General features: G+C 47.7%; 1 protein-coding gene across 4 annotated transcripts in view; it reads left to right on the top strand.

The window, feature by feature from the left end:
* Window positions 1–17148, top strand: part of Slc39a14 (solute carrier family 39 member 14) — a 46627-nt gene extending 29479 nt beyond the window's left edge. For 3 of the 4 annotated variants that reach the window (XM_041669129.1, XM_041669155.1, XM_041669146.1), the window contains exons 3-10: window positions 1956–2234; window positions 3888–4074; window positions 6625–6794; window positions 9737–9856; window positions 10356–10544; window positions 10656–10863; window positions 11824–12008; window positions 13991–17148. In XM_041669129.1, the coding sequence (XP_041525063.1) occupies window positions 1971–2234; window positions 3888–4074; window positions 6625–6794; window positions 9737–9856; window positions 10356–10544; window positions 10656–10863; window positions 11824–12008; window positions 13991–14137 (1470 nt within the window). In that variant the 5' untranslated portion in view covers window positions 1956–1970 and the 3' untranslated portion in view covers window positions 14138–17148. Of the gene's footprint in view, window positions 1–1955; window positions 2235–3887; window positions 4075–4617; window positions 4788–6624; window positions 6795–9736; window positions 9857–10355; window positions 10545–10655; window positions 10864–11823; window positions 12009–13990 lie in introns of all 4 variants that reach the window. The other variant, XM_041669137.1, reaches the window with a different exon arrangement.
* The last annotated feature ends 9147 nt before the right edge of the window (window positions 17149–26295 follow it).

Genomic DNA, 26295 nt, shown 5'->3' with positions numbered 1-26295 from the left:
TTTATTTTTAAGTGATATATACATATATATGTATATATATAATTTATTTTTATTTTACATGCATTTGTGTTTTACCCAAATGTGTGTCTGTGTGAGAGTGTCAGATCCCCTGGACTCAGAGATATAGACAGTGGTGAGCTGCCATGTGGGTGCTGGGGTTTGAACCAGGGTCCTCTGGAAGAGTAGCCAGTACTCTTAACCTCTGAGCCATCTCTCCAGCTTCGTGTTATTTATATTTTATGTGTACGAATGTTTGCTCGCTTGTACATTAAGTGTGCTGAGTGTAAACCCATGGAAACCAGAAGAGGGCACCAGACTGAAGCTGCCCTGTGGTGCTGAGGGCTGACCCCTGATCCTCTGCAAGATCAGCAAATGCTCTTAACCACTAGGCCATCTATCCAACACCTAACTTTTTGTTGTTATTATTTTTAAAATTGCATTGATTAAAGTAAATTCTGTAAGTCTGGATAAGGTCTGAAATATGTAAATTTTAGAAATAAGATAAATTCTGTGATTTAGTCCCTCGAACATGAGGTCTTTATGTTGAATTTTGCAGTTCTGAACATAGAACCAGGGCTTTTCTTGCACCTTAGGGAAACTTTTCTGCACTGTTAATAAAAGTTTCACTGTGTAGCCCAGACTTGTGATTTGCCTGCCTTGGCCTCTTGAGAGCTGGGATTGTAAGTCCCTGCTGCCACACCCAGGTTGAACTTTTAAATATATATTCTCAATATTATACAGAGGTTGTAAGCATTTCTTTTGTTTTCTTTGTTCTAGGTTTTTTGATTTTTGAGACAGGCTTTCTCTGTGTAGTCCTGACTGTCTTGGAGTTCAGTTTGTTGAGCAGGCTGGCCTCAAACTCATAGAAATCCACCTACCTCTGTCTCCCGAGTACTGGGATTAAAGTCCTGTGCTACCACTCCTGGCTGTTTTTCTTTTTTTCTTTCTTTCTTTCTTTCTTTTTTTTTTTTTTTTTTTTAGCTTTTGGTTCCTGTCCTGGAACTAGCTCTTGTAGACCAGGCTGGCCTTGAACACACAGAGATCCGCCTGCCTCTGCCTCCTGAGTGCTGGAATTACAGGCGTGCGCCACCACCGCCCGGCTTGTTTTTCTTCTTTTTAAAACTTTTTATTAGCGGCTGGAGAGCCAGCTCAATGGTTAAGAGCACTGGCTTCTCTTGCAAAGGACCCAGCACCAACATGGGGCTCACAGCTGACCATGACTTCAGTTCCAGGGGATTTGATACCCTTCCTCTGGTCTCTGGGGACACCTAGGTATGCACATGGTGCATAGACATAGATGCTGCCAAAATACCCAAATACACAAAACAATAAATTTTTATTAGCACATTATTTTATTAGCATAATGAAACCGGCTACTGTATGTAATTATACACAGTAATGGGTTTCATTAAGACATTTTTATGTATGTATATAATGCATTCTGACTATAGTCAATCTCCAGTACTCGCTCTGTTTCATTCCTGCTGAATCCCTTTCTCTTCCCAACTGGACTCCTTTCTCCATTTGGGGTGTATGTGTGTTAGTTTTGACTCAGTGAGTTTTATTAGGGTTTCTTACAGGAGCATGGGCACCTGAAGAAAGCTCTCCACCGCAACGTCGCCCTTTTCAGGGAACGGGTTCCCAAGCTCACTGTGTAGCTGAAACTGGCCTTGAACTCCTATCCTCCTGCCTCTTCCTCCTAGAGGATGGGAGGCATGTTCCCAGTGCCCAGCATGTCCTTTTTCTTGTCACTTGCCCCTTCGAAAGAAAGACTTCTCCAAAGCCAGGGAGAGCACCTGGAGAGGGAGGCCACGTCACACTTCCATGTTCATCCTACTCAGAGTCTGAGGGGAGGGTACCCTTGTCCTTGGCACGTGGGTGAGGAGTTGAAAGTCACTTGAGTGTTACCGGGAGAGATAGAGACCTTGCCCTCACCTGGTTTTGTGTTCTTCTAGGTGTCCTTGGCCACCATGAAGCCCCTGCCCCGCACCCTCCCTAGCTGCCTCCTGTTGGTGCTGTTTGGCATATGGGGACCTGCCCCCCAGACTCAGGCCTCCTCTGCTACCGTGCCGCCCCTCAGCGCCACCTCCTTCCTGGAAGATCTCATGAAACGCTATGGGGAGAATGACAGCCTTACGCTGCCGCAGCTGAAGGCCTTGCTCAAAAACCTGGACGTGGGAGTGGACCAGGATAACGTTACTCAGCCCAAGGAAGGACACAGGAACCTCTCCACGGTAAGGCTCCTTTCTACAAGTAAGCTTTGTGGGGATCAACATTTCTGTATGTCCAGTGAGGGAGGCCACCTGACTGCCTGCGTGTGGGTGTGCAGCTGCACCCGGGCCACTGCTCACAGACCCTGACCCCCCAGGACAGCACATCCAGCGGAGTTTATGGTTCCCCACCACACCAAATGCACCTCAGTCCCTTCAGATGCAGGAGGAATTGTTTTCATGAAAACATCCTGGTATGGGGACTGAGACTCTAGACGCAGGCTCTTGCTGGTCTCGTCTGTAGTCTCAGCTAAAACCCGGGACTTTTAGCTCTTGGTTCTGTGTTCTTCCATATTATCACAGCTACTCAGACAGAATCTGGGGCTATTTGTGGCGACCCAATAGGGATCAGCCAGCAAAGTCCTTATATTCTGCTTTGTGGCCCAGACAGAGCATTGAGAAGCAAGAAACACAAGTCACAGTTAGGGGGCTCCATGGTTAAGAGCCCCGGCTGCTCCTGCAGGGGACCCATATACCATGGTTGACTTGAGAAGCTCAGCTAGCCGGAATGAAAACAAAATGCCACATTTTTGTGGACGGCGCTGTAATTATAGGGTTTGTCTGTGAGACAGAAGCGAAGGTGCCAGAACAGTTGAGGGCTTGTGCATACGAGGTATGCCGAAGCCACACCTAGAAGGATGAATAGGCTGGGATTTGAAAGGAGAAAGTGGACGGGGTACTGTGTAGCATGCATGCAGAGTTGCTTGAGCGTGACAAGTGTCAGCATCCCTGGGGAGGCCGAGTGTTCCACATGGGCTTTAGAGTCTGCAGTAGTATTCTGGGGTCAATAGAGTATAGCACTTAAACTTTATAGGTCTAGGGGCTGGAGAGATGGCTCAGTGGTTAAGAGCATTGCCTGCTCTTCCAAAGGTCCTGAGTTCAATTCCCAGCAACCACATGGTGGCTCACAACCATCTGTAATGAGGTCTGGTGCCTGCTTCTGGCCTGCAGGCATACATGTAGAAATTGTATACGTAATAAATAAATAAATATTTAAAAAAAAAAAACTTTATAGGTCTAAAAACCTATATTGTCAGTGTTCCCAGAGGGCTGGCTCTCAGGGGTCTGCACAGGTACACAAAGAGAGGGGGTGGGGTGAGCCACAAGTTCAACTCCCAAGACTCCCCAAGGTCACGATGGGTGCCTATGATTGCCAACTATCACATGTCCATACTCCCAACAGAAGTTTCTAGAATCTGCAGTTTAGCAGAATAGTTCCTTGGGCTGTTGTGAAGGGCAGCCAGATTTGGTATTGGGTTTGCAGATAGATTCCTATTTGTCTGAAACCATGCCCTGGTCACATGATTGGAATCTTGTCCTCCACTGCCACCCCACCCCAGTAAGACTGACCTGGACCTTCCGGGTGTGAACTAGAGGGCACGCTGTGCCTGAATGACTCGCGAGCATCTCACTGAGCTGTTCAGGCGGGCTCACCTTCTCAAGTGTAGGATTTCCTTACTCATCTCACCCCGGAGATGAGTCTGCCAGAGTCACTGCAGTTTGGATGCGTCCATTTTCTCCTTGTTTCTCCGAGGGTTGAGTGCGGTGCCACTTAGCAGGCCAGGGCACGACTTGTAGCGTCTCCGAACCCCTCCACCCACCGCTCCTCTGTTTCAGTGCTTTAGCTCCGGAGACCTCTTCGCCGCCCACAATTTCAGCGAGCACTCTCAGATCGGGATGAGTGAGTTTCAGGAGTTCTGCCCCACCATCCTCCAGCAGCTGGATTCCCGGGCTTGCACCTCCCCAAACCAGGAGACTGAGGAAAATGAGCAGTCAGAGGAGGGGAAGCCTAGCGCCATTGAAGGTAAGTGAGGAGCGGAAGAGGAATGGAGTGATGGTTGAGTTTGGTGATTGACATGCGCGCCAGACCCTGGGTGGGCTGACTGCAGGGCATTGGGCCATGGCCAGCATGTGAAACTCTTTGTTTTCATTAAACCATAAGAGTGCCAACCTTTATGACCTCCTTGGCTACTTCATTATCCCCTCCTCCTAGTACCGCCCACTTTGCCAGAGTGGATTCACCCTGTCCGAGTCCTTGAGAGCCTTTCTAAAGTCCTATATAGGCACCAAGGGCTACCGGACCTAAAGTGTTATCATCATAAGTACACATACTGGCTACGTCATGGTACTTACTCCTCCATGTTGGGTCTCCAGTCTCTTCCTCTAAAAGGCAAGCTGCCCTGACAGCCGCATTGAGATCATTTTTCTGAGACTGCCCTAGCAAGAGATGGGGTCACCAGATGTTTGCTGAGGGGCTGCTGGATCTCTGTGTGCCTATAAGGCTCTCAGCAGCGGAAGTGCCCGCCCTCAGTAATGGAGGCCCTCGTCTGTTCTTGTTCCTCCACAGTGTGGGGCTTTGGGTTCCTCAGTGTCTCACTGATTAACCTGGCCTCTCTCCTGGGAGTCCTGGTCCTGCCATGCACGGAGAAAGCGTTTTTCAGCCGTGTGCTCACTTACTTCATCGCCCTGTCCATTGGAACGCTGCTCTCTAACGCGCTCTTCCAGCTCATCCCAGAGGTGCAGTAGAACAGGCGCGCGCGTCCACTCCTCCTGGACTGCCCCAGCCGAGCCTCCTCTGGCTGGCGTTCTCCCTCTGTACTCTAAATACCCAATAACTGCTCCCAAAAATGAATTTACTCTTCATATCAGGGGGTCCAATAACTACTCTCGTGCCTCTGTTCATTCAGGTTGGCCTCTGGCCTCTTCAGGTAACATCAGATGCAAGGTCCTTAACACTTGTACCCCTTCTTGGGGATCTGTTTGGGCTGCATTCCAGAACCCTCACTTTCAGGAGTCCAAAGGACAGTTGCAGTTTGTGGGTGCGGTGTACAAGGCAGGCCCTGTATTCTAAGGGAAATCCAGGGGTCACGTGTGGACTCCAGGTGAATGTCTGTGAGGAGCGAGATGAAAGGGAGGGAGGTTACAGTGGCTCCAGAGAACCGGCCCGGAAAGCCTGAGCCCGATTTGTAATTAAGGCCACTGTGGCAGCACTTGGGAATCTGAGGCAGGAGGATCACAGCTTTGGGGCAACTTAGCAAATATGTTGTTCCCACCAAGACAAAACAAACTGAAAAAAGCACATGCAATACATAAAGAGAAGCTCGACCATTGGTACCTTGCATCTTGATCTTTCCCTGACAGGTCTGGCTTGCTGGTAACTCACCCCACTGTTTTGAGATGTTCAGTAATTCTGTTTTTCAATTGTCATCACTGAGGAGCTACAAAAATAAGGCCCAAGTTGACAGCCCACCCACCTTTTCAGCCCAGTCGTGTGCTACTGTTGGAGAAACAGTATGTTTTTAGCTGCCTGGTTCGTGGGAAAGCTTTCATAGAAACTCATGCCATTGGCTAGCCCACCCTCCTCAACCAAGAGCCTGACCCAGGGAAGCCTCCTCCTGAGATGCCCTGCTCCAACCTCTTCCTCCTTCATCACGAGGGAGAACTGAGCAGGTCAGCTCCCTTAACGGTTTCAAAAGTCCACGTGGATCTAGAAAGTTCTTCCCGAGGGAGACCTCATCTTGGGCTATTTTTTCAGCTCCATTCATTGAATTTACTAATTGTTTTTTAAGGATTTGAAATGAACTGTTTCATTGCCTGTTTGGCTGGCGCTCCTGCCATTGTCCGTGTCCCGCCATTCGGGTTACACGAGGGTTGCTATCCTGGTACGGTTTTGTGCCAGTCCTTCCTGAGGGCTGTGCTCACAACCCGGAGTGTGTCGCCTTGGAAAATGCATTTGAAATAAATTTCTAGGAGGGGTTGGTCTTGGAACTCTGCTTTCTACACCGAGTATCTCCCAAAGCAAACAGAAACAAACACAAGTGCTCAGGAACCAAATCTGATGGGCAGCAAGTCTTACCTGTTCTGCCCTGCACATGACTTCGTTATATCTTGCACAAACCAAACCATTCCTGGGTAGTGTCACGTGGGCCTCTGTGACATGGCTTAAATATGCAGGAGCAAAGCCAGTGACACCCCCAACATTTTCTTTCCATTTGCCTCTGTACTGTTAGAAGACCTTGAGCCCAGAGTCTGTGCTGGCCCTGAGCACAGGGTGGTGTGTGATTCTGCCGTTTTCCGGTCACACCAACTGATGGGTATGACCCAGGCCACATCGGGAGCAGGGGCAGTAGTCACAGGGTTCCAAGGCCACCTCAGATTCCTCCTCATACCCTCCTGCATTGATTAAAGGAAATTGCATCGGACTCGAATCGCTAACAAGTTTCCCATTTCTCTCTCCCTCCCTACTTGTCTCTGGTTTTTCTTTTTGGGTCCCTTCATTAATACCCACACTCTCCTCTCCACCTCCTTTCCCTAATGGTGGTTGCCTTGCTCCCTGTCTTGGGTGGGCGGGCAGTATGGGGGTACGGTATCCTCTGCGTTACCGTCATCTCCCTCTGCTCCCTCATGGGGGCCAGCGTGGTGCCCTTCATGAAGAAGACTTTTTACAAGAGGCTGCTGCTCTACTTCATAGCCTTGGCGATTGGAACCCTCTACTCCAACGCCCTCTTCCAGCTCATCCCCGAGGTATGGCAAGCTGCAGCTCTCGTCCCAAAGCATCCCCTGTCTGCTAGGGGACAGTAGGCACAGGGGAGGCCCCTCTGCTTACACGGAAGGCATAGGGACTAGCCCCCAAGGTCCTTTCTGTTTGGAAAGGAAAGCTGGGGCCAAGGCAGGCGCTAGGAGAGCTTGAAGAACTAGGTTGAAATATCATCCTCATCCTTCCTGTCTCCGGATCCTACACCCGGGACTAGCCACTCTCCTCTCTGTTCTCTGTATATAATGGCAAACAGAAGGATTGACCTCAAAAGCAGGAGTGCCTCCAAAGTGCTGGGACTGAGTGCAAAGCCAGTGCCACTTGGGACTGGAGAAACAGCTCAGTGGTTAAGACCTGGCTCTAGTCTGATCCTCAACACCCACACAGAGCTTACAAACTAACTCCAGTTCCAGAGGGTTCGATGACCTCTTCTGGCCTCTGCAGGCCCCGGGCACACTTGTGGTGCACATATGTTCACGTAGACAAAACACTCATACACATAACATATATATATATATTTTAAAGAAAAGCAAGGTAGTGTAGCTCTGACTCTCAGTGTGGGTCTTTGGTTCAAGAAACATAAAAACAACAGAATCCACAGGTCTCAGCAAAAACTTTGGTAGGGAGTTTGAGACCAGAAGAAACTCAGCGGAAACAGAATGTCTGTGACACCTTCATGTGGGTGATCTTCCACGGAAGAGAAGGGTGTCAGTGTTTTGAAGCCTGGGAGACATTGAAGCTTCGGAGACATTCCATCTGATTTAGTAGACCTGCTAATTATATAATAAGCACAAGGCATCTCACTGTAGGTGGTCTGACAGGCCTGAGCAAAGGCAAGAGACGATTTCACATGCTTCTAAACACTGTTTTCCACAGCATTGCTTTGTGTTCCTAGTGGAGCAGCCGTGATATCTGCCATACCTAGTCCTGTTTTACCCACAGAGCCTGACCTGAGAAGAGGGCTCCCCCCCCCCCCCCCATACATCTTCTCCAGGAGAGCTCACCTGAATGCAGAGCTTTTGGCGTTTGCCCTCCAGGTTTCTTAGATGGTGCTAGAGGGTTGGGACTGAGTGAGGGGCTTTAAACACCCAAAGGAAAAGGGCTTGCCTTTGGAGTTCCCCATCAGGAGGAGCAGCGTCTGTCTGTGTCCTGTTCCAGAAAGAGCTGGAGGGTTTTTCATTTTTTAATTAATTAGTTTTTGTTTTCTGTTTTTTTTTTTTTTTTTTTTTTTTGAGACGGGGTTTCTTTGAGTAGCCCTGGCTGTTCTGTAACTCACTCTGTAGACCAGGCTGGTCTCAAACTCAGAGACCTGCCAACCTCTGCCTCCCGAATGGTGGGACTAAGGGTGTGCGCCACCACCATTCAGCTGGAGTTTTTTCCTCACTCCATGGTCTCAGATGTCCTGTCTTCCTGCTGCAACCTCCTGAGTGCTGGGAACGATGTTTTTACTGAGACTGTTCTCTGTTAGAGAAGAGACAAACAGGCCACTGCACGCTTGGCACCATAAACCAGGAGCCGGGCTTAGGGCAGGTCTCTGGTTACTCCTGTCTTCTGTGTCAACGGATTCTTTGCCCCCTTTCCAGCAGGAACTCAAAGAAACATACCCTCCACTTCATTCTTTTGAAAAACTATTTTTACTGTGTTTGAAAGAGATGGAATCTTTGTTGGGCAGGCTAGCCTCAAATTCCTTGGCTCAGGGGATCCTCCCACCTCATCCTCCTGAACTGCAGAGACAGCAGGCATGTGTGAGCTTTACACCACCCCAAGATGGATGCCTGCCTGCACGGGTGTAGCTGCTTTTTTTTTTTTTTTGATTTGTGGTCCTCTCAAGGCTCTGTGGTCAGGAAAATGCTGCAGTTCTTGCTGTGGAACCGAAATGGATTTCCTTTTTTACCAATCATAGCTAAACCACTTCCCGTTGTATTGTTGGGCAGATCAACCAGGGACATTGGATGAGGCAAAAAAATAAATGCAAGTGGCCTTTCTTTAAATGTGGAGTTTGATGGCTGAGTGCTTGTGTGTACTGCTAGAAATTAAGGCAGTGTCCTCATTAAAAGAGAAAAGCAGCCTCCAGTTCCCAGCGCTGGGGCAGTAGGGCAGGCTGGTGTCTGAGTCTGGGACTGGTTGGTCTACGTAGTGACACCTAGTCAAAAAAAAGAAGGAAGGAAGGAAAGTCAAGTTGGGCTGGTAGCGCATGTCTATAACCCTGCACCTATGAGTCTGAGGTAGGAGATGGCTGTGAGTTTGAGGCTAGCCTGGGCTAGGGAATGAGATCCCATCTCAAAAGAGACCAAAACAACAACAGAAACAAAGTAGAAAGTCACCTGCAGTGTCTTTTCTCCAGCTCAAGGCTGTAGAGATAGCTCAGCAGCTAAGAGTGCTTGCTGCTCTTTCAGAGGACCAGAATTTGGTTCCCAGCATACACATGGCTCACAGCTGCCTACAACTCCAGGCTCAGGTGACCTGATGCCCTCTTCTGGCCTATTCGGGCACCCACATGTACATTTGTAAACACATACACACACACACACACACACACACACACACACACACACACACACATATTGTATATATCATATGGATGTATATATGGTTTATATCATGTGTATATGATAACATAGGATTTATGTCATACATACACACAAACACACATATATATATGGGCTGGAGATGTAACTCAGTGGTAGAGTGTTAGACCTTAGCATGCATAAGGTCCTGGTTCCAAGCCTGTCTTTTGTTATTAGAAGAGAATACCCAACCCATCCAGCTAGTGCTGGCAGATCCGGGGAAGGTCAAGGTTAGGTTTTTGCTGGCGGGACAGCAGAGATCCCTAGGCTGCCTCTTTCCTAGAGTGGGGAGCTCGGTAAGCAGGTAACGGGGAGCGATGCAAACTTGTTTCCTTAGACTCACTCTCTTTTTCCTGGGCCCACAGGCGTTTGGTTTCAACCCTCAGGACAATTATGTCTCCAAGTCTGCGGTGGTGTTTGGGGGCTTCTACCTTTTCTTTTTTACAGAGAAGATCCTGAAGATGCTCCTGAAGCAGAAAAATGAGGTGAGGCCCAGGGAGTAGTGATGGAATGTTCTAGGGGGAAACTCTAAATTCAGAAAACACTGACATGGGTCAGCAGGGTGTCGCAGTGTATAAAGGCACTACAGGGTAAGCCCGGCAGTCTCTCTGTGGAAGCCAGTATAGAGGCTTGGTAACATACATCCAGGAACAGCACTGACTGGTGTAACTCCCATAAGAGGCCTCCGGTGCCTGGCATGGGGTCACTGCCTGTTAGAGTTGAATGCAAGTGGTCATCCTGAAGGAGGAATCTAAGTACTGAAAGTAGTGGTCACCTCACTGGATTGAGTGGCGTTGGGACACTACTTCTTTGTCTAATAGGAAGTCCTTGTCGTTTTTCCGTATTTCCACGTGTGGCCTGCTCAGTTTCCTTGGGATGTAGGACTGAGATCTTCCCCGGCCGGCCTTAGCTTGCTTCCTCTGAATGGGTGCTGTGTTGGGCTGGAGGTTTGCTCAGTGACACCGATCCCTTTCCGTTCTCTAGCACCATCACGGACACAACCATTTTACCTCTGAGACTCTGCCTTCCAAGAAGGACCAGGAGGAGGGTGTGATGGAGAAGCTGCAGAATGGGGACCTGGACCACATGATTCCTCAGCATTGCAACAGTGAGCTGGACGGCAAGGCGCCTGGCACGGACGAGAAGGTCATCGTAAGCTCCATGTCTGTGCAGGTCAGTAGCGGCCAGCCCCTCGGGCAGTCTCTAGGAAGCCACAGCCTTGATGAGTCAGGCTCACCGGAGTCACCTGTCATCTCAAGTCCACTGGGATATGCTTTCTCATAGGACCTGCAGGCATCTCAGAGTGCTTGCTACTGGCTCAAGGGGGTCCGATACTCTGATATTGGTACCCTGGCTTGGATGATCACCTTGAGCGACGGTCTCCACAATTTCATCGATGGCCTGGCTATTGGTGCCTCCTTCACCGTGTCTGTTTTCCAAGGCATCAGCACGTCGGTGGCCATTCTTTGTGAGGAATTCCCACACGAGCTGGGTGAGCGCACACTCCCTATCCCTTTGGGTCAGCTGTCTCCATTTTTGTCTGCGACATCCTTCATGTGTCCTGTCCCTTGTTGTCTCTTCTTTCACCTCAGCTGTGTTTCGTCTGACTTCCAAAATAAAACGGCTGGGTACAGTACAGCTTAGAATGGGGAAGATTTTCACAGGAAGATTTTTATCCCATGAGCCCCATATATTGTGGCTCATTTTTCTCACCTCTGTAGTGTAGAAAGGCAGGAGCAGCTACTACACTACACAGGTGAGAAAACTGAGCCACAATATATGGAGCTCATGGGATAAGAGTCATCTAGGATATCATAAGCAAGCCAATGCGGGACTTACCAGGTGCTATACACCTTTCTGGATACTCAGTGAAGATGATCATATTGTATGTCCTCGTCCTCCTGCAGAAGCTGGGAGTCTGTTAAAGTGTGGCAGGTGAATGAAATAGAAAAACCAGAGCGTAAGGATGTGTTAGTTTTACCAAGGAAGACCTACAAGCTGGGACTCAAGACTCAGCGATACCTCAGGGTCCTAACTTTGGCATTTACTGGCTTGTGACTAACTTCTCCCTCTCTTGGTCTTGTTTCCTGAGTGTACCACCCCTTAGGAGAAAGGGAGCTATTTTTATTTCATGCTCTCTCAGTCAAAAAAGAAACGAGGCCATTGCTAGTTGGCCATCTACTTTTAAAATCCCGTGGGTTATTTCCAGCCTCTATGTGGGGAGCAACGAGGCCGCTACTGGTTATTTATGTACTTTCCAAACTTTATGAATTATTTCCAGTTCCCGTGCTGGGAGGCCATAGCCAGGGTTGGAAGAGAAGGTGCCTTCATCCCAGGACCATCTTTGAGTCTGTGATTTTTAACCCACACTTCATCCACAGTTGAAGCAGTCTCATCCAGTGGTGTTCCGTGTCCTGACTCAACCCCCTTCCTATGCCCATCCCTGTTGTAGGAGACTTTGTTATCCTGCTCAATGCTGGCATGAGCATCCAGCAGGCTCTCTTCTTCAACTTCCTTTCTGCTTGCTGCTGCTACGTGGGTCTGGCCTTTGGCATCCTGGCTGGAAGTCACTTCTCTGCCAACTGGATTTTTGCACTGGCTGGAGGAATGTTCTTGTACATTGCTCTTGCGGATATGGTAAGTGTGCCGTGTGGTTTATGATTGACTCTTGAATAGGAGGGAAAGGGCACACATTAGAATTTTTTTTTTTAATTCCTTTTACGTTGATTTTTGTATGGGTGCAAGTTCATTCTTGTGGAAAGCAGCTTGCGGGGGTTGGTTTTCTTTATGGGTTCCTGAGGTCGAACTCGGGTCCTCGGTCTCGGCAGTAAGTGCTCTTTCTTTACACTGGGCCATCTTGCCGGCCCATGATTTTTGTTCTTAATAACAGCTTTATTGAGGTCTCTTTCACCTGCCACACGATTCACTGATTTAAGATGTAACAGTTCGGGGCTGGAGAGACGACACTGGCTGATCCCCAGCCTCCATATATAGTGACACAGAACCATCTGCAGCCACAGTTCCAGGGGATCCCACCTCTTCTGTCCCCCAAGGGACGTGCAAGGCAAAATACCTATACACATCAAGTAAATTTTTAAAACTCTAACATGATAGAATCAACATTTTCAAGGTAGCATTAGGGTTCTTTGTGTTTGCAACAAGAGTCTCTTTTCAGTCCAGACTGACCTGGAAGTCATTGCAGTCCTGCCCCAGCCGCCCAGGTGCTGGGTACACAGCTGTAAACTACCCCAGTGAGTCATTGTTTGCTTGTTTTGTTTTAATTAACTTATTTTATGTATATGAGGGCTCTATCCTCATGTATACCATTATGTCAGAAGAGGGCATCAGATCCCACTAGAGATGCTTGTGAACCACCGTGTGGTTGCTGGGAATTGAACTCAGGACCTCTGGAAGAACAGCCAGTGCTCTTCACCACTGAGCCATCTCTCCAGCCCATGTCATTGGATTTTAAAGGGAGAACTTTGGTCCCCCTCTTACCATGTCACTAAGGAAAATTGATTGTGCTCAGTCCAGGGTACTTATTTAAATTTGGTAGAAGAGGCATAATGTGTAGGCAAAAAGAAAGAGTGAAAGAGAAAGAATTTACTTATAATCTGTAACAGGAGCGAGCGGGTTGCTTGTCATCCAGGTTAACTTACACCTGAAATAATCACATAGAAATTGTATTAATTAAGTCACTGCCTGGCCCATTATGTCTAGCCTCTTATTGGCTAACGCTCACATCTTGATTTAACCCATTTCTAATAATCTGTATAACACCATGAGGTCGTGGCTTACCGGGAAACATTTCAGTATGTCTGACCTGGCAGCTCCATGGCGGCTCTCTGTCCCCTTCTTCCCAGCATTCTGTTCTGTCTACTCTGCCTACCTAAATCTGCCCTATCAAAAGGCCAAAGCAGTTACTTTATTCAACCAATGAAAGCAACACATAGACAGAAGAACCTCCTACACCAATAATCTGTCACAAATAATAGTAAACTATGGCTTTTTTTTAAGTTTTAAAATTTTTTGACAGTTTCATACATGAGCACTATATTGGCATCATTTGCCTCTTCTCCCTCCAGCTCCTCCTGTGTAGTTCTCTCCACCCTGCCCTCTCTCAAATTCATAGCCTCTTTTTTGCTAATTATTATTGAGACGTTATATATATGTAACACTTATATATTATACACACACAAACACGTACAAACTGCTGCGTCCATTTAGTGGTGTTGTGTGTATTATGAGCATTTGATATCCGATTAGAGGGCTCATCCCTGGGGAAGTCTGATTCTCCCTCTCTGAGTAGTCATTGTCCATAATTCTTCATCTATGGGGCTTTGTGAGGTTTCCCCCAATCCATGCTGGCACAGCCGTTGGTGTTGGCATTGTTCGGGTCTTGTTTCTGGCAGCCACATTGTCAAGCTACAGGGAACGGCCAAAGATAATGCCCCCAATGACTTAGCTTCCTCCAGAGAAGTCACCAGAACCTTAAACACCACCACCGGAAATTGGGGTGTGGGGGCGGGGTGGAGTCGAACCATAACTTGTTCCAGTCGGCGCCATTGGTAAGATGACAGCAGAAACCGTAACTCTCGCGTTTTTCTCTCCTTTCTCAGTTCCCGGAGATGAACGAGGTCTGCCAAGAGGACGAAAGGAAGAACAGCTTCTTGGTCCCCTTTGTCATCCAGAATCTTGGCCTCCTGACCGGCTTCTCCATCATGCTGGTCCTCACCATGTATTCAGGGCAGATTCAGATTGGGTAGGACCCTGCCGGTGGGGAGCCAGTGGCATTGCACATCGGACTCTGGGCCTTATGTCCCTGGCCTGAGGACTCAGCATCCATGAGGCATCATGGGTGAGGCAGTTCTTTACAAACTGGCACACACTGCCTGCCTGCATTCAGATGTCAGCTATTTCAAAACGTCCTGCCCTGGGACTCTCTAGGTAGTGCCTCAAACCGTCTCCCCGACCCTTTCCATAGATGATTCTGGAACTGAAATGCCTCGTGTAGGACACGCCTCTCTTCCTTCTGATCACCCTCGTCTGTCTCTTTCTCTTGGAGGAAGCACTGAGAGATGTTGAATCTTTTACAATGTAAAAACAAAGCCAAAAGTCATGGTGTGGTTAGAAAGATCAGGGTGGTTTCCAGCTCTGGAGCCCGTGATTCTGAATGTGTGTACCCTGGGCTTGAAGTCGGTCCATCTTGACATGTTTTTACAGAGAAAGGACAGAAGATAGGAATCTCGTTTGTTCTCAGTCTGTGCAGTTAACTCTTCTCTGAAAGAGACTGGCATGCTGAGCAGACGAGGCAGGGGTTCACCTTGAGGGACAGGGAGAACTGTCTCCTTGGTGCTCTCTGGTCCCCTCTAGGACGCTGCATGCTGATGTGTGCAGCGTCTATGTCACGGAGTCGGCCAGACGAGCCACTGTGGATTCCCTCTGGAGTGGCACGAGGTCTGCACCAAACCCATTCATTTTGCCCTGATTTTCACACACACCCTCTTGGCTTCCTTTTCTAGATACTTTTTAGATGCCTCACTAGAAGCACATTTAAGGTGTTTGCATTAGAGGGGAAACTGCACATTTAATCTCCCCTGGTCTGCCAAGTAGAACCTGGCCCAGTATCGGGACGCAGTTGTTTATGCCTTATTGTGACAAAGATAACCGGAAATGGAGTCCGTGTTGGCCAAACTTAGGACTTGCTAATTGCAGAAATAATAGTTGTATACCAAGGAACTCCAGACCTTGAGGTCAGACCTTCAGGTCAGGGCTGCAGACGTCCCTGCTGCCAGTGGGTTTTAAAGGGCACACTGTCTAGCTCCCACTTCCTCCCTGGCCCCAGATTAATCCTGAGTTGAATTGAGTGTACACTGCTTTCTTTTACCCCAGGAAAACGGATGGTTCTGCTTGTCATTTCATGCCACAGGCCAGCCTCAGACACTGTGGGGCCCTCTCCTCAGAACTCTGGCTTCCAGGGGAGCTAATCTCCAGGTTCACTAAGTGAATTAATTTATTATTATCATATTGATAACGTGGGTTCCTTAGCCACTTTGGGGAGCCACTTTCTCCCGGAGCCTTTCTTAGTGGTGCCCACCGTCAACAGCCCAGGGGCCATTGCTCACATGACTGACAGTACTGGTTCATTGCCAACGCCTGAGTCTTTCTGTTCTTACCGCAGGAAAACTGTCCATTAAAAACAGCGTGTATATATATATATGAACACATATGTGGAACATATGTGTGTGTGAACATATGTATATATATGTTTCCTCTTCTTGGGGAAACATGCTTGAAGCCAGGAATCCTGACAACATAACTGGGAAATTTAGAGATTTGCTGGGTGTCTCTCCCGCTCTTGAGAAGAGGCGAGAGGAAGGAGAAGCTTCAGCAGTTAAGGTTCTAGATTAAATGTCAGGACCAAGTCCTGGTAGGATTAGGGTCCACTTTTACCAAAGAACCAATTCCTTCAATGTCATAATCTAATATTTTATGTTATTGTCACCGTCATTGCTGTTGCTGTTTGAAGACGAGTCTCTGTCTTTTCTGTTTCATTTTTCCAACAACTGCTGTCCGGAGCCGACAGAAACTGACAAAGTCTAAGCCTGAGCAAGGTGTGGCGGCTCACACCTGTGATCTCAGCACTTAGGAGGCAAGTTTTACACCAATCCAGGCTTCATAGTGTATTGCAGGCCAGTCTGGGCTATGTAGTGAGATCTTGTGTCAGCAATACAAAAGGAGGATAAAAACATAAAACTTAATCCTATTTTATGTGTGGGCTGAGGGTGTGGCTCAGTAGCAGAACTTTTGCCTAGTGTGTGTGTGTGAGACACCCTGAATTTCATTCCCAGCACCACCACCCCGCAAAAAGATTGAAAGATTCTGCTTTGCTTAGTTCATGTTTGTGTATTATAATTAAATTTTAGACTCCCCCCTAGATGCTGATATTCCTTGAGTACCCCTCACGCTGAAGGAGGACGGTGGCTTAGTTTGTTCAGAAGAGCTTAAAAATAGAGCCTTACATGTAAGAGAGGGTGCTTGCCATGCAGCGTCACAGGAGCTCGAGAACTTTCTTGTGCAGACAGCTGACTTTAAAGGGAAATCCTCTTCAGAGCAGAAGGCCGCATCCCTCAGACTCAGGAGGGGCATGGTGGGGGTTTGCTCCAGGCCAGCTGATGATCAGTTGCTGTTGGCAACAGATTTGCCCGGCATTTTAAGTTGTGCCCACTGAACTTTTTTGACTTTCAAATGTTGAACTTGCTGTTTTAAGCATTTATGCATATTAGAAGTCCAAGGGGTGGCGAGTTGTTTAGCGGACTTTCCCCCACTGGCCTTATTGCCCGTAGTTTTCCGCCTCCTGCTAAGGCTAGCAAGGAAAGTGTTTGTCACACCCTTAGAGGGTTCTGTCACCTCACACCTCATCCCTGACCGTACCTTCTGTCGCCCAACCCTCCCCCCAATATTTAGTGTCTGGTGTCAGCGAGGGGAGTGTTCTTCAGTCACCGTTCACCCTGGGTTTAAGCAGCTTCTCTGTTTGGATCGCCTCGGATCCAGTTTTAATGAGCCCTCTTCCAAAGAGATGCAGATAAGCTGGGTGACTTTTGCAAAAAGAAAGAGGATTTTATTCGAAGTTCCCTTGACAGTTACATCACAGTGTTTTTTTAAAAAAAAATAACTCAGGTGTTATGAGAAGAATTAAAAAATAAAATAACTTATGTCATGTGGACTGTAAGTGTTTTATTTGTAAGATTCTATAAATAAAGCTATATTCTGTAAGAAATGGTGAGAGTCCCAAGTGTGGTCTTTGGCCTAAAGATCTGGGGTGTAAGGAAAGATCTTTGACACAAGGTGGCGCCCTTGTGTTGCTGATTTACAAAGGGTTCTTTTGCCAGGTCTGGTTTACATTTTGGCTATGGGAATTTAGAAGGGACTTTGTATGTCATATGATGCACTTTTTTTTTAATTTATTTATTTATTAAGGATTTCTGCCTCGTCCCCACAACCGCTTCCCATTTCCCTCCCCCTCCCCCGATCAAGTCCCCCCCCCTCATCTGCTCGAAGAGCAATCAGGGTTCCCTGACCTGTGGGAAGCCCAAGGACTGCCCACCTCTATCCAGGTCTCGTAAGGTGAGCATTCAAACTGCCTAGGCTCCCACAAAGCCAGTACGTGCAGTAGGATCAAAAACCCACTGCAATTGTTCTTGAATTCTCAGTATTCCTCATTGTCCGCTATGTTCAGCTAGTCCGGATTTATCCCATGCTTTTTCAGACCTAGGCCAGCTGGCCTTGGTGAGATCCCAATAGAACATCCCCATTGTCTTAGTGTGTGGGTGCACCCCTCGTGGTCCTGAGTTCCTTGCTCGTGCTCCGTCTCCTTCTGCTCCTGATTTGGACCTTGAGATTTCTGTCCGGTGCTCCCGTGTGGGTCTCTGTCTCTGTCTCCTTTCATCGCCTGATGAAGGTTAATATTCCTGAGGATGCCTATGTGTGATGCACTTATTTTAAAAATTATCCACTGCCAGGTGGTGGTGATGGTGCACACCTTTAATCCCAGCACTCAGGAGGCAGAGGCAGGTGGATCTCTGAGTTCAAGGCCAGCTTGGTCTACAGGGTGAGTTCCATGATAGCCAGGGCTGTTAGGTAAAGAAACACTGGAAACCCTCCCCTGCCAGTGTGTCTCCGCCCACCCCCTACCCCCCCCCCCAAAAAAAGATTCACTTTGGGCCAAGTGTGTAGCTTAGGAACGAAGCGCGTAGCTGTGGATGAGTCCTTGGGAAGAGGAAAGACTATTATAGAGTTTTGTCTAGAGCTCCACTTAATGTTGCTTTTTCTCTACCGTCATTGTGTGTATGTGTGTTTGAGTGAGCATGCTCATGCATTCCTGGGCGTGTGTGCTGGTGTTCTCTCCTACTGTGTGGTTTCTGGGGATTAAACTCATCAGGCCTGATGACAAACAACCTTACCTACTGAGTCATCTTGACCCTTTTTAAAAAGCGAGGAGCTGTTTTTCTTTTTTTTTTTTTTCTTTTTTTTTGGTTTTTCGAGACAGGGTTTCTCTGTGGTTTTGGAGCCTGTCCTGGAACTAGCTCTTGTAGACCAGGCTGGTCTCGGACTCACAGAGATCCTCCTGCCTCTGCCTCCCGAGTGCTGGGATTAAAGGCGTGCGCCACCACCGCCCGGCTGGAGCTGTTTTTCTTGATAATTACTCTGTGTAGGTCAGGAGGCGGTGTTTAAATGCCACACTGCTCAGGTTTAGGATGAGACACCTCCGGGGGACTCGTATGCTGATGGTCACACAGATCTCATCATAGTTTGCTGATAAACCTTCCAGTGTAAAGGGGCTGGAAAGATGGCTCAGCGGTTAAGAGCACTAGCTACTCTTCCAGAGGCCCTGGGTTCAGTTACCAGCAACCACATGACAGTTCACAAAGTCTAAACGCAGTTCCAGAGGATCTTACCCTACATCCTCACACAGATACACATGCAGGTATGCATGTATGCATCAATACACTCAAGAGTAAATAAATCGTTTTTTAAAATCTTACCGTGTGAATTGTCATGAGTTCTTAGCAGTATCCAGAGGATCTGAGTTGGCTCTGTAACGAGTGGAACCTCTTTTTCCTGACACCTTAGGATTTTAGCCAGAGCCTATCCGAGGTTTGTTCTGGCCTGGTTGGGTTGCAGTAGCTGACCTTGCCTGAGGGAAAACCATATTTTTCTGAGCTTAGTATGGCTCTGCAAAACCACCCATCCTAGGACAACATCTACAAATTATATTGGTCTTTAATTTTTTTCCTGCGTGTTTGGGTGTTTTGTCTACATTTACAGGTTTATCTCGTACATGCCCAGTGCCTGAGGGTTGACAGCATCAGATTCCCTGGGACCCTGGTCCGAAGGAAAGGTTGTGAGCCACCTGTGTCTCTCTCCAATTCGTGTTGGTCTTTTCGCTACCCATCTGCCGGTGCTGTCACAGATGCTGTTGGCCACAGCGCCAGCATCTACCCCTTCTCTGGGACTCTTCCTCCAGATGCTCTTACCACTTTCCCCGGGCTGGCTTTGGTTTTCCTCTTTGCATCGCTCATTTCTAGGACTTGTGTTGTTGGTTGAAGTTAGCACACCAAACTCCTGGGTGGAGGCTTCAGTTGCTTTCTGATACATAAGCACCTACTATGCAGAAAGAATGAACGAGAGGACCAAATGATACATCTGTGAGTTCAGGGTTCTCTTTTTCTTTTCGGCGGCGCGGTTGCGTTTCTGAGCGGTGGTTTGGCTTTCTCCTCATCTGGCCCACGTTCATTTAGAAACATGCTTGAAGGAGGTGAGATTACAGCATAGAAGACAATGTGTATGGCACAGCAGTAAACAGGCTTTAAGATGATTAACTCTGTCAGCGGAGACCTCTCTTTGTAATACTCTTAGCCAGCTAAGCCCCTTGGGGGAGGGGAGGAAATGCCCTAAAACTGGAAGTGTCTTCTAAAGTAATTAATTAGGCTTCCTCCTTCATTGCTGCTTTTCTAATCAGTGATATTTCGATCTGATTTGAGGAAAATCCATTCTGAGAAATAGCAAAGATACTCTAGGAGGACACATTGGAAAAACAAAATACCTGTCTGTTTTAAAGAGCACGTACTCTTTGTGGTCTAGCTTAGGCTACACTGCAGGCTGACCCGTACAATACCCATTGGAAGTCAATTTCTTCATTCTTCTGGAATACACTGAGTTACATGCAACCTGTGTCTTCTAGACACACACACACGTACATGTACACACGTATGTATGTATATGTGCCCGTGAGATGACTCAAGGTAAAGAGCATGCCTCCACACCTGTTGACCTGAGCTAGGACCCTTGCACCCACATGATGGAAGGAAAGAAACAACCCCCGAACGTTATCCCCTGACCTCCACAAAAGTGCGATGGCATATGTGAGTTCCCCCCACCCAAGTAAATAACAATTTGGGACATCCCGGCGAGGATCCTGGTTTGTTTTCCAGCATCCACGAGGTGGTTCTCAGCCATCTGTGATTCCGTTTTCAAAGGCTCTGACCCCCTCTTCTGGATTTTGCAGACACCCAGCACCAGGCCTATATGCCCTGCACATGCATACAAGCAAGCAAGAACACTCCTGCATACAGATACAATTTTAAGTAGTTTTAGAAGATTTTTGTTTTAATTATGTGGAGGGGGTTTTGCACATGTGCATGCAGATGCTCTCGGAGGCCACAAGAGGGCATCATCCCCTGGAGCTGGAGTTGGTGGTGAGCTGCTAGAAACTGAGGGTCCTTTTCAAGAGCAGAACACTCTCCATCCCCTAGCCAATCTCAAAGAAGTGTGTGTGTGTGTGTGTGTGTGTGTGAGAGAGAGAGAGAGAGAGAGAGAGAGAGAGAGAGTCTCCATGCCCTAGCCACCCCCAAAGAAATTGTGTGTTTGTGTGTATATATGTGTTGTGTGTGTGTGTTTGTAAAAACAGCATCAGTTGGGAAAGATGCAAAGGCCCTTACCAGAACTACCTGCCCTGTGTTTTCTTTCACATCAGAGCCTCCTCTCACCAATTGCCTTCTCCAGGTTCACTGGGAAGGAAGTGAGTTAACAGATTCTTCTGGTATAACGGCAATCTCTGACCTTGGCAGCAGGTAGGTGGCCAGGATGGTTGTCACATCAGTTACAGTTAAGGGATAACTAGAAGTCTTCTGACCCTGGTAATCATAAGCCAAGAAGTACTTCTCTCCCTAGACTCTGGGGTTTACTTCTGTGCCTGCGGTTTGCTCATAGATACTCCGGACACTGTGGTTTGGAACAAACTGGGTCCACCTGGGTTTTCACAGACGCATCAGGTCGTCTGCAGAAGTCATTGTAAACGAGGTATTTTCTCTTAAAATATGTATTTTTTCTGGTGATATATGTAGTTCAGGTTGTGATTCCAGCATTGCAGCATTTGGGAGGTGGAGGAGGAGGATCAGCAATTATGATAGGGACGTAGTGAGTTTGATTGGGGTGGGTGTCATTAATTATAGATGTTAATAGGGAAGAAAAAAATCTTTTTGATCATGTCTTCCCCCAAATTCTTTCAAGTGCCCTGCCACTGTCTTTTTCTTTTTTTATTAGTCTCTACTCTTTGTACAAAACAGTGGATTTCGTTGAAACACTTTGACACATGCGTGTAATGTGTGCTTTGATCGTGTCTGTCCTCTCTGTTGCTCCCTGTACCTTAAGGTTCACAAACCAGATACTGGTGTCCTATACACAAGGCCCAAGGCACAGTGTATAACATAAGGCCAAGTAGTGTATGCTTCATTGGTTTTGGATGACTGGATCTGGTCCCTCTTGTCCTGAAAATGAGTGAACAGTGAAGGACTGGGATTTAGATTTTTCTTTCCTAGGTATGATGATGGTTTAATTATTTGTTGTTTTTTTTTTTTTGGTTTTGTGTGTGTGTGTGTGTGTGTGTGTGTGTGTGTGTTGGGGGGGGGGTGTTATGAATCCCTGCACGAGTACAGAGGCCCAAAGAGAACATCACAGTCAACCTTATTTTCTTTTTTTTTTTTTTTTTTTTTTTTTTTTTTTTGGTTTTTCGAGACAGGGTTTCTCTGTGGCTTTGGAGCTCGTCCTGGAACTAGCTCTGTAGACCAGGCTGGTCTCGAACTCACAGAGATCCGCCTGCCTCTGCCTCCCGAGTGCTGGGATTAAAGGCGTGCGCCACCATCGCCCGGCCAACCTTATTTTCTTAAGATGGCCTCCATTATTGAACCTGGAGCCTGGAGCGGGGCTGGCAGCCAGCAATCCCAGTGACCCGCTCCTGTCCCCCCACACTCCTGAGTTATAGGCACATCTTGCAACCCTGGCTATTTACTAGGGTGCTAGGGGTTCAAACTCGGATCCTCACACTGGGTATCAGGGAAGGGTCCAGAGAAGAGGACAGTTGACTTGAGTCGTAGCTCCGTGAAAGCCTAGGAGAAGGATGTCCCAGGCTGAAGGGCTAGTGAAGCAGGAAGTGGGACAGGGAGATGTATGAGAAGCCCATGCTGCCCTGACTGTAACAACCCCCAGAGGGAAGTAGATGTCAGAAGGGGGAGCTGCCATCTGAGACTTTGAAGCCAAAATGGCAAATCTGCTTTATGCTGTTAGAAATATCTGCAGACGTAAAAATGGACTGCTGTGGGACTAGGCTGGCAGGCTACAGTACAGGAAGGAAAAGGGTCCTCTACGATTGGCTTTGTCATCTTGACACAAAGTCACCTGGGAGCAAAGACCCTCAGGTGAGTAATTGCCTCCATCAGGGTATATGGGCATTTCTGTGGGGCACTTTCTGATTGTTAACTCACTCAGTCCATGGGCAGTGCCATATCTGGGTGTGTGGACCTGGCCTGCGTAAGGGTAGCTGAGCAAGTGTGGGGAGACAAGCCAGTAAGCAGCATTTCTCCGTGGTCTCTGCTTCAGTTTCTGCTTCCAAGTTCTGGCCTTGAGTTCTTGACTTGGCTAGCCTCAATGATGAGCTGTATCCTGTAAGCCAAAAAAGCTCCTCCATACAGTGGCCGGCCTGGAACTCATTCTGTAGACCTCGCCGAAATCTGCCTCCCTCTGCCTCTGGAATGCTGGGATTAAAGATGTGTGCCACCGCACTTGGCTACCCTAGTTCCTTTTGGTCAGTATTTTATCTCAGCAACAGAAAGCAAACCTATACCTGGGTTTCTCCCAGGAAGACCAATAGATCACATGCTGCTAAGGTTCTCACATAACCCCAGAAACAACAGCCAGGATGTCAACCTGAAAATATATGCTTACCAATTGGAAGAGCTTTCTTCGGTTTTTCATTTCTTAGAACCATCTAAATAGGTTTGGCTTCCTTCCTTCTTTCTCTTTTGTAAAGACAAGATTTAGGTATGTAACCCAGGCTGGCCTCAAGATCACTAATGTATCTGACTTCAGTCTCCCAAGTGCTGGAATTACTGGCATGGGCCATGCTCACTGGGCATTGTTGGCTGCCATCCAAGCTCCAGAAAAATAAGGTAGATTATGATGTCCTCTTCTGGCTTCTGTACTCATGCAGGGGCTCGTGAGCCCTGCCCCCCACATATATACATATATGTGCACCACATATATACACCACATACACATTTTTCTAATTGCACACACATACATGCAGGCGCGTGTGTGCACAATTCTTTGCTTTTCAAGACAGGTTTCTTCTTTGTGTAGCCTGGCTGCCCTAGAACTCGCTCTATAGATCAGGCTGGCCTTGAACTCACAGAGATCTGCCTGTCTCTGCCTCCAGAGTACTGGGATTAAAGACGTGCACCATCACCATTGCCAAGAATATATATTTTAACATGACCTTGGGGCACGGGTTTATTATAATCCAAGCTACTTAGGAGGTCGAGGCAGTTAGTGTTGAAAGTTTAAGGCCTGCTTGGGGTATGGAGTAGATTCAAAGCCAGCCTAGGAAATTAAGGAAGATCCTGCCTCAAAATAAAAAGTAAAATGGACGAGGGAGATGGATTAGAACAAAATGTAAAGATACATGTTTACGAAGATACCTTAAAGAAACATCACTTTGTTTGCTGACTTCAAACAATAATATTAGGGTTGCAGAGACAGCTCAGTGGTTAGAGTGCTTGCTGCTCTGAGGATGGGAATTTGACTACCAGCTTACAACATTTTATAATTCCAGTTTCAAGGGACCTGACACCATCCTCGGGCCTTCTTGGGTACCAGGCACACACGGGGTTCAAATCCATAGATGTGGGGAAAGCACAAAATTAAACTTAAAAAAGAAACCATATTGTTCCTTGGGAATTTTTTTTAAAGAAAAGTTAAATAACAACACAAAGGACTAGGGAGAGGAGTCAACCAGAGTACTTGCTGTGCACGCATGAAGGCCTAAATTCAAATCCCGAGATTGCTGGGACTTGCTGGTGGCCAGCATAGCTCCAGGTTCAGTTAGAGACTCCGGCCCAAAGGAATACAGTGCTGTCTTAGGGTTTCTATTGCTGTGAAGAGACACCATGACCACAGCAACTCTCATAAAGAAAAGCATTTAATTGGAGCTGGCTTACAGTTTCAGAGGTTCAGTCCATTCTCGTCATGGCAGGAAGCATGACGGGAACGTAGGCAGACATGGTGCTGGAGAGGAGCTGAGAATTCTGCATCCGAATCTGCAGGCAGCAGGAAGAGACTGACAGTGGCCAGGCTTGAGCCTCTCAGATCTCAGAGTCCACCCCAAATCACAGTGCCTCCAACAACAGCTACTCCAACAAGGCCGTGTCTCCTAATAGTGCTGCTTCCTATGTGTCTATGGGGGCCATTTTTATCCACACTGCCTCACGCGGAGAGGGTTAGGGAACGACACCCAATGTCCTTTATAGCTTCTGTATATGCACCTGCATATGTGCACCTGCATATGTGCACCTGCACCCACACTTGTGTGCATATGCCACACAGTACAGAGTACTTTTCACACGTATGTGTTGTTGTTCTTTTGGTCCCTGCCCTAGCCACGCCCACTCCTTTTAACTCCTGACCTCCGCCCCGCCCGCTCTCTTCCTGCTTTTCCTCTCACACGGGGCTTTTGCCTTTCTCCTTCTCTCTCTCTCTCTCTCCTCCTCCTCTCTCTCTCTCTCTCTCTCTCTCTCTCTCTCTCTCTCTCTCTCTCCCTTCCCCTTTTTAATAAACATTTATGGCTATTTCCTGTGTTTATATGTCTGACCCGCCGCCACCGCCGCTGACTGTAGTCGCTTGCTCGGGTGCACCGGTGCCCGGCACTGCTGGGACCCGCCGGAGTTTGCTGCGGGGCAGGGGGACCCCAAGGGATATTTTTTAAGAATAAGATGTGTGCGTACACCACACAGTACAGAGTACTTTTCACACACGTGTGCGTACACCACACAGTACAGAGTACTTTTCACACATACGTGTGCGTACACCACACAGTACAGAGTACTTTTCACACACATGTGTGCGTACACCACACAGTACAGAGTACTTTTCACACATACGTGTGCGTACACCACACAGTACAGAGTACTTTTCACACATACGTGTGCGTACACCACACAGTACAGAGTACTTTTCACACATACGTGTGCGTACACCACACAGTACAGAGTACTTTTCACACATATGTGTGCGTACACCACACAGTACAGAGTACTTTTCACACATATGTGTGCGTACACCACACAGTACAGAGTACTTTTCACACAAACCAAAGGCTATGCACTACAAAATAGCTGTGAAGTGTAACACCCGATTTTGTGTTACACCGTCGGTACAGTTTGCGCGCCACTGTACCGAACACGAGTCAAGCAAGGGCCTGGAGATTGAAAAGAACACACAGAGAGACCAGGGTCATTGGAAAGGAGATCAGCCAAATGCCAGTTTATTCAGCATTGGGGGAGTCCTTATCTACCTAACTGCAGCACAAGGATTTCCGCCCAGGTAGGTGGGAAATTACCATATTAACAATGGAGTAAATGCCCTGCAGCTAACCACCAGGCGGGGCAGGAAGAACACAGAAACACACAGGAAGCTTAGTTAGCAGATCATAAACTGTCCCCGCGAATGCACCCCAGGAATAAGGGAGACCAGGGCCCTACAATGAAGCTCTTTTAGAAATGCTTGTTTAGGGAACTGGAGAGATGGCTCAGTGGTTAAGAGCACTGACTGCTCTTTGCCTGGACCCAGGTTCAATTCACAGCACCCACCTGGCAGCTCACAACTGTCTGTAACTCTAGTTCCAGGAGATCTGACACCCTCACACAACACACAAATGCACATTTTTAAAAAATCGCCGGAAATGCTTGTTTTATTAGCTTCTACAGTGTTCCTCATTCTTTGGCCTGCGCTTAGCTGAGATTCATGGCTTCACTTACGTGGAAACTGAGGCCAGGTTAGTTTTACAGGGCAGTAGGAACAGTGACTCCCTGTG

The sequence above is a fragment of the Microtus oregoni genome, unplaced genomic scaffold, assembly GCF_018167655.1.
Source record: "Microtus oregoni isolate MIOR12 unplaced genomic scaffold, Mior012 000001F_ref0000356, whole genome shotgun sequence".
NCBI lineage: Eukaryota > Metazoa > Chordata > Mammalia > Rodentia > Cricetidae > Microtus > Microtus oregoni.
The sequence above is the reverse complement of the archived record's forward strand: the minus strand, read 5'-3'. Positions and strand labels throughout refer to the sequence as shown.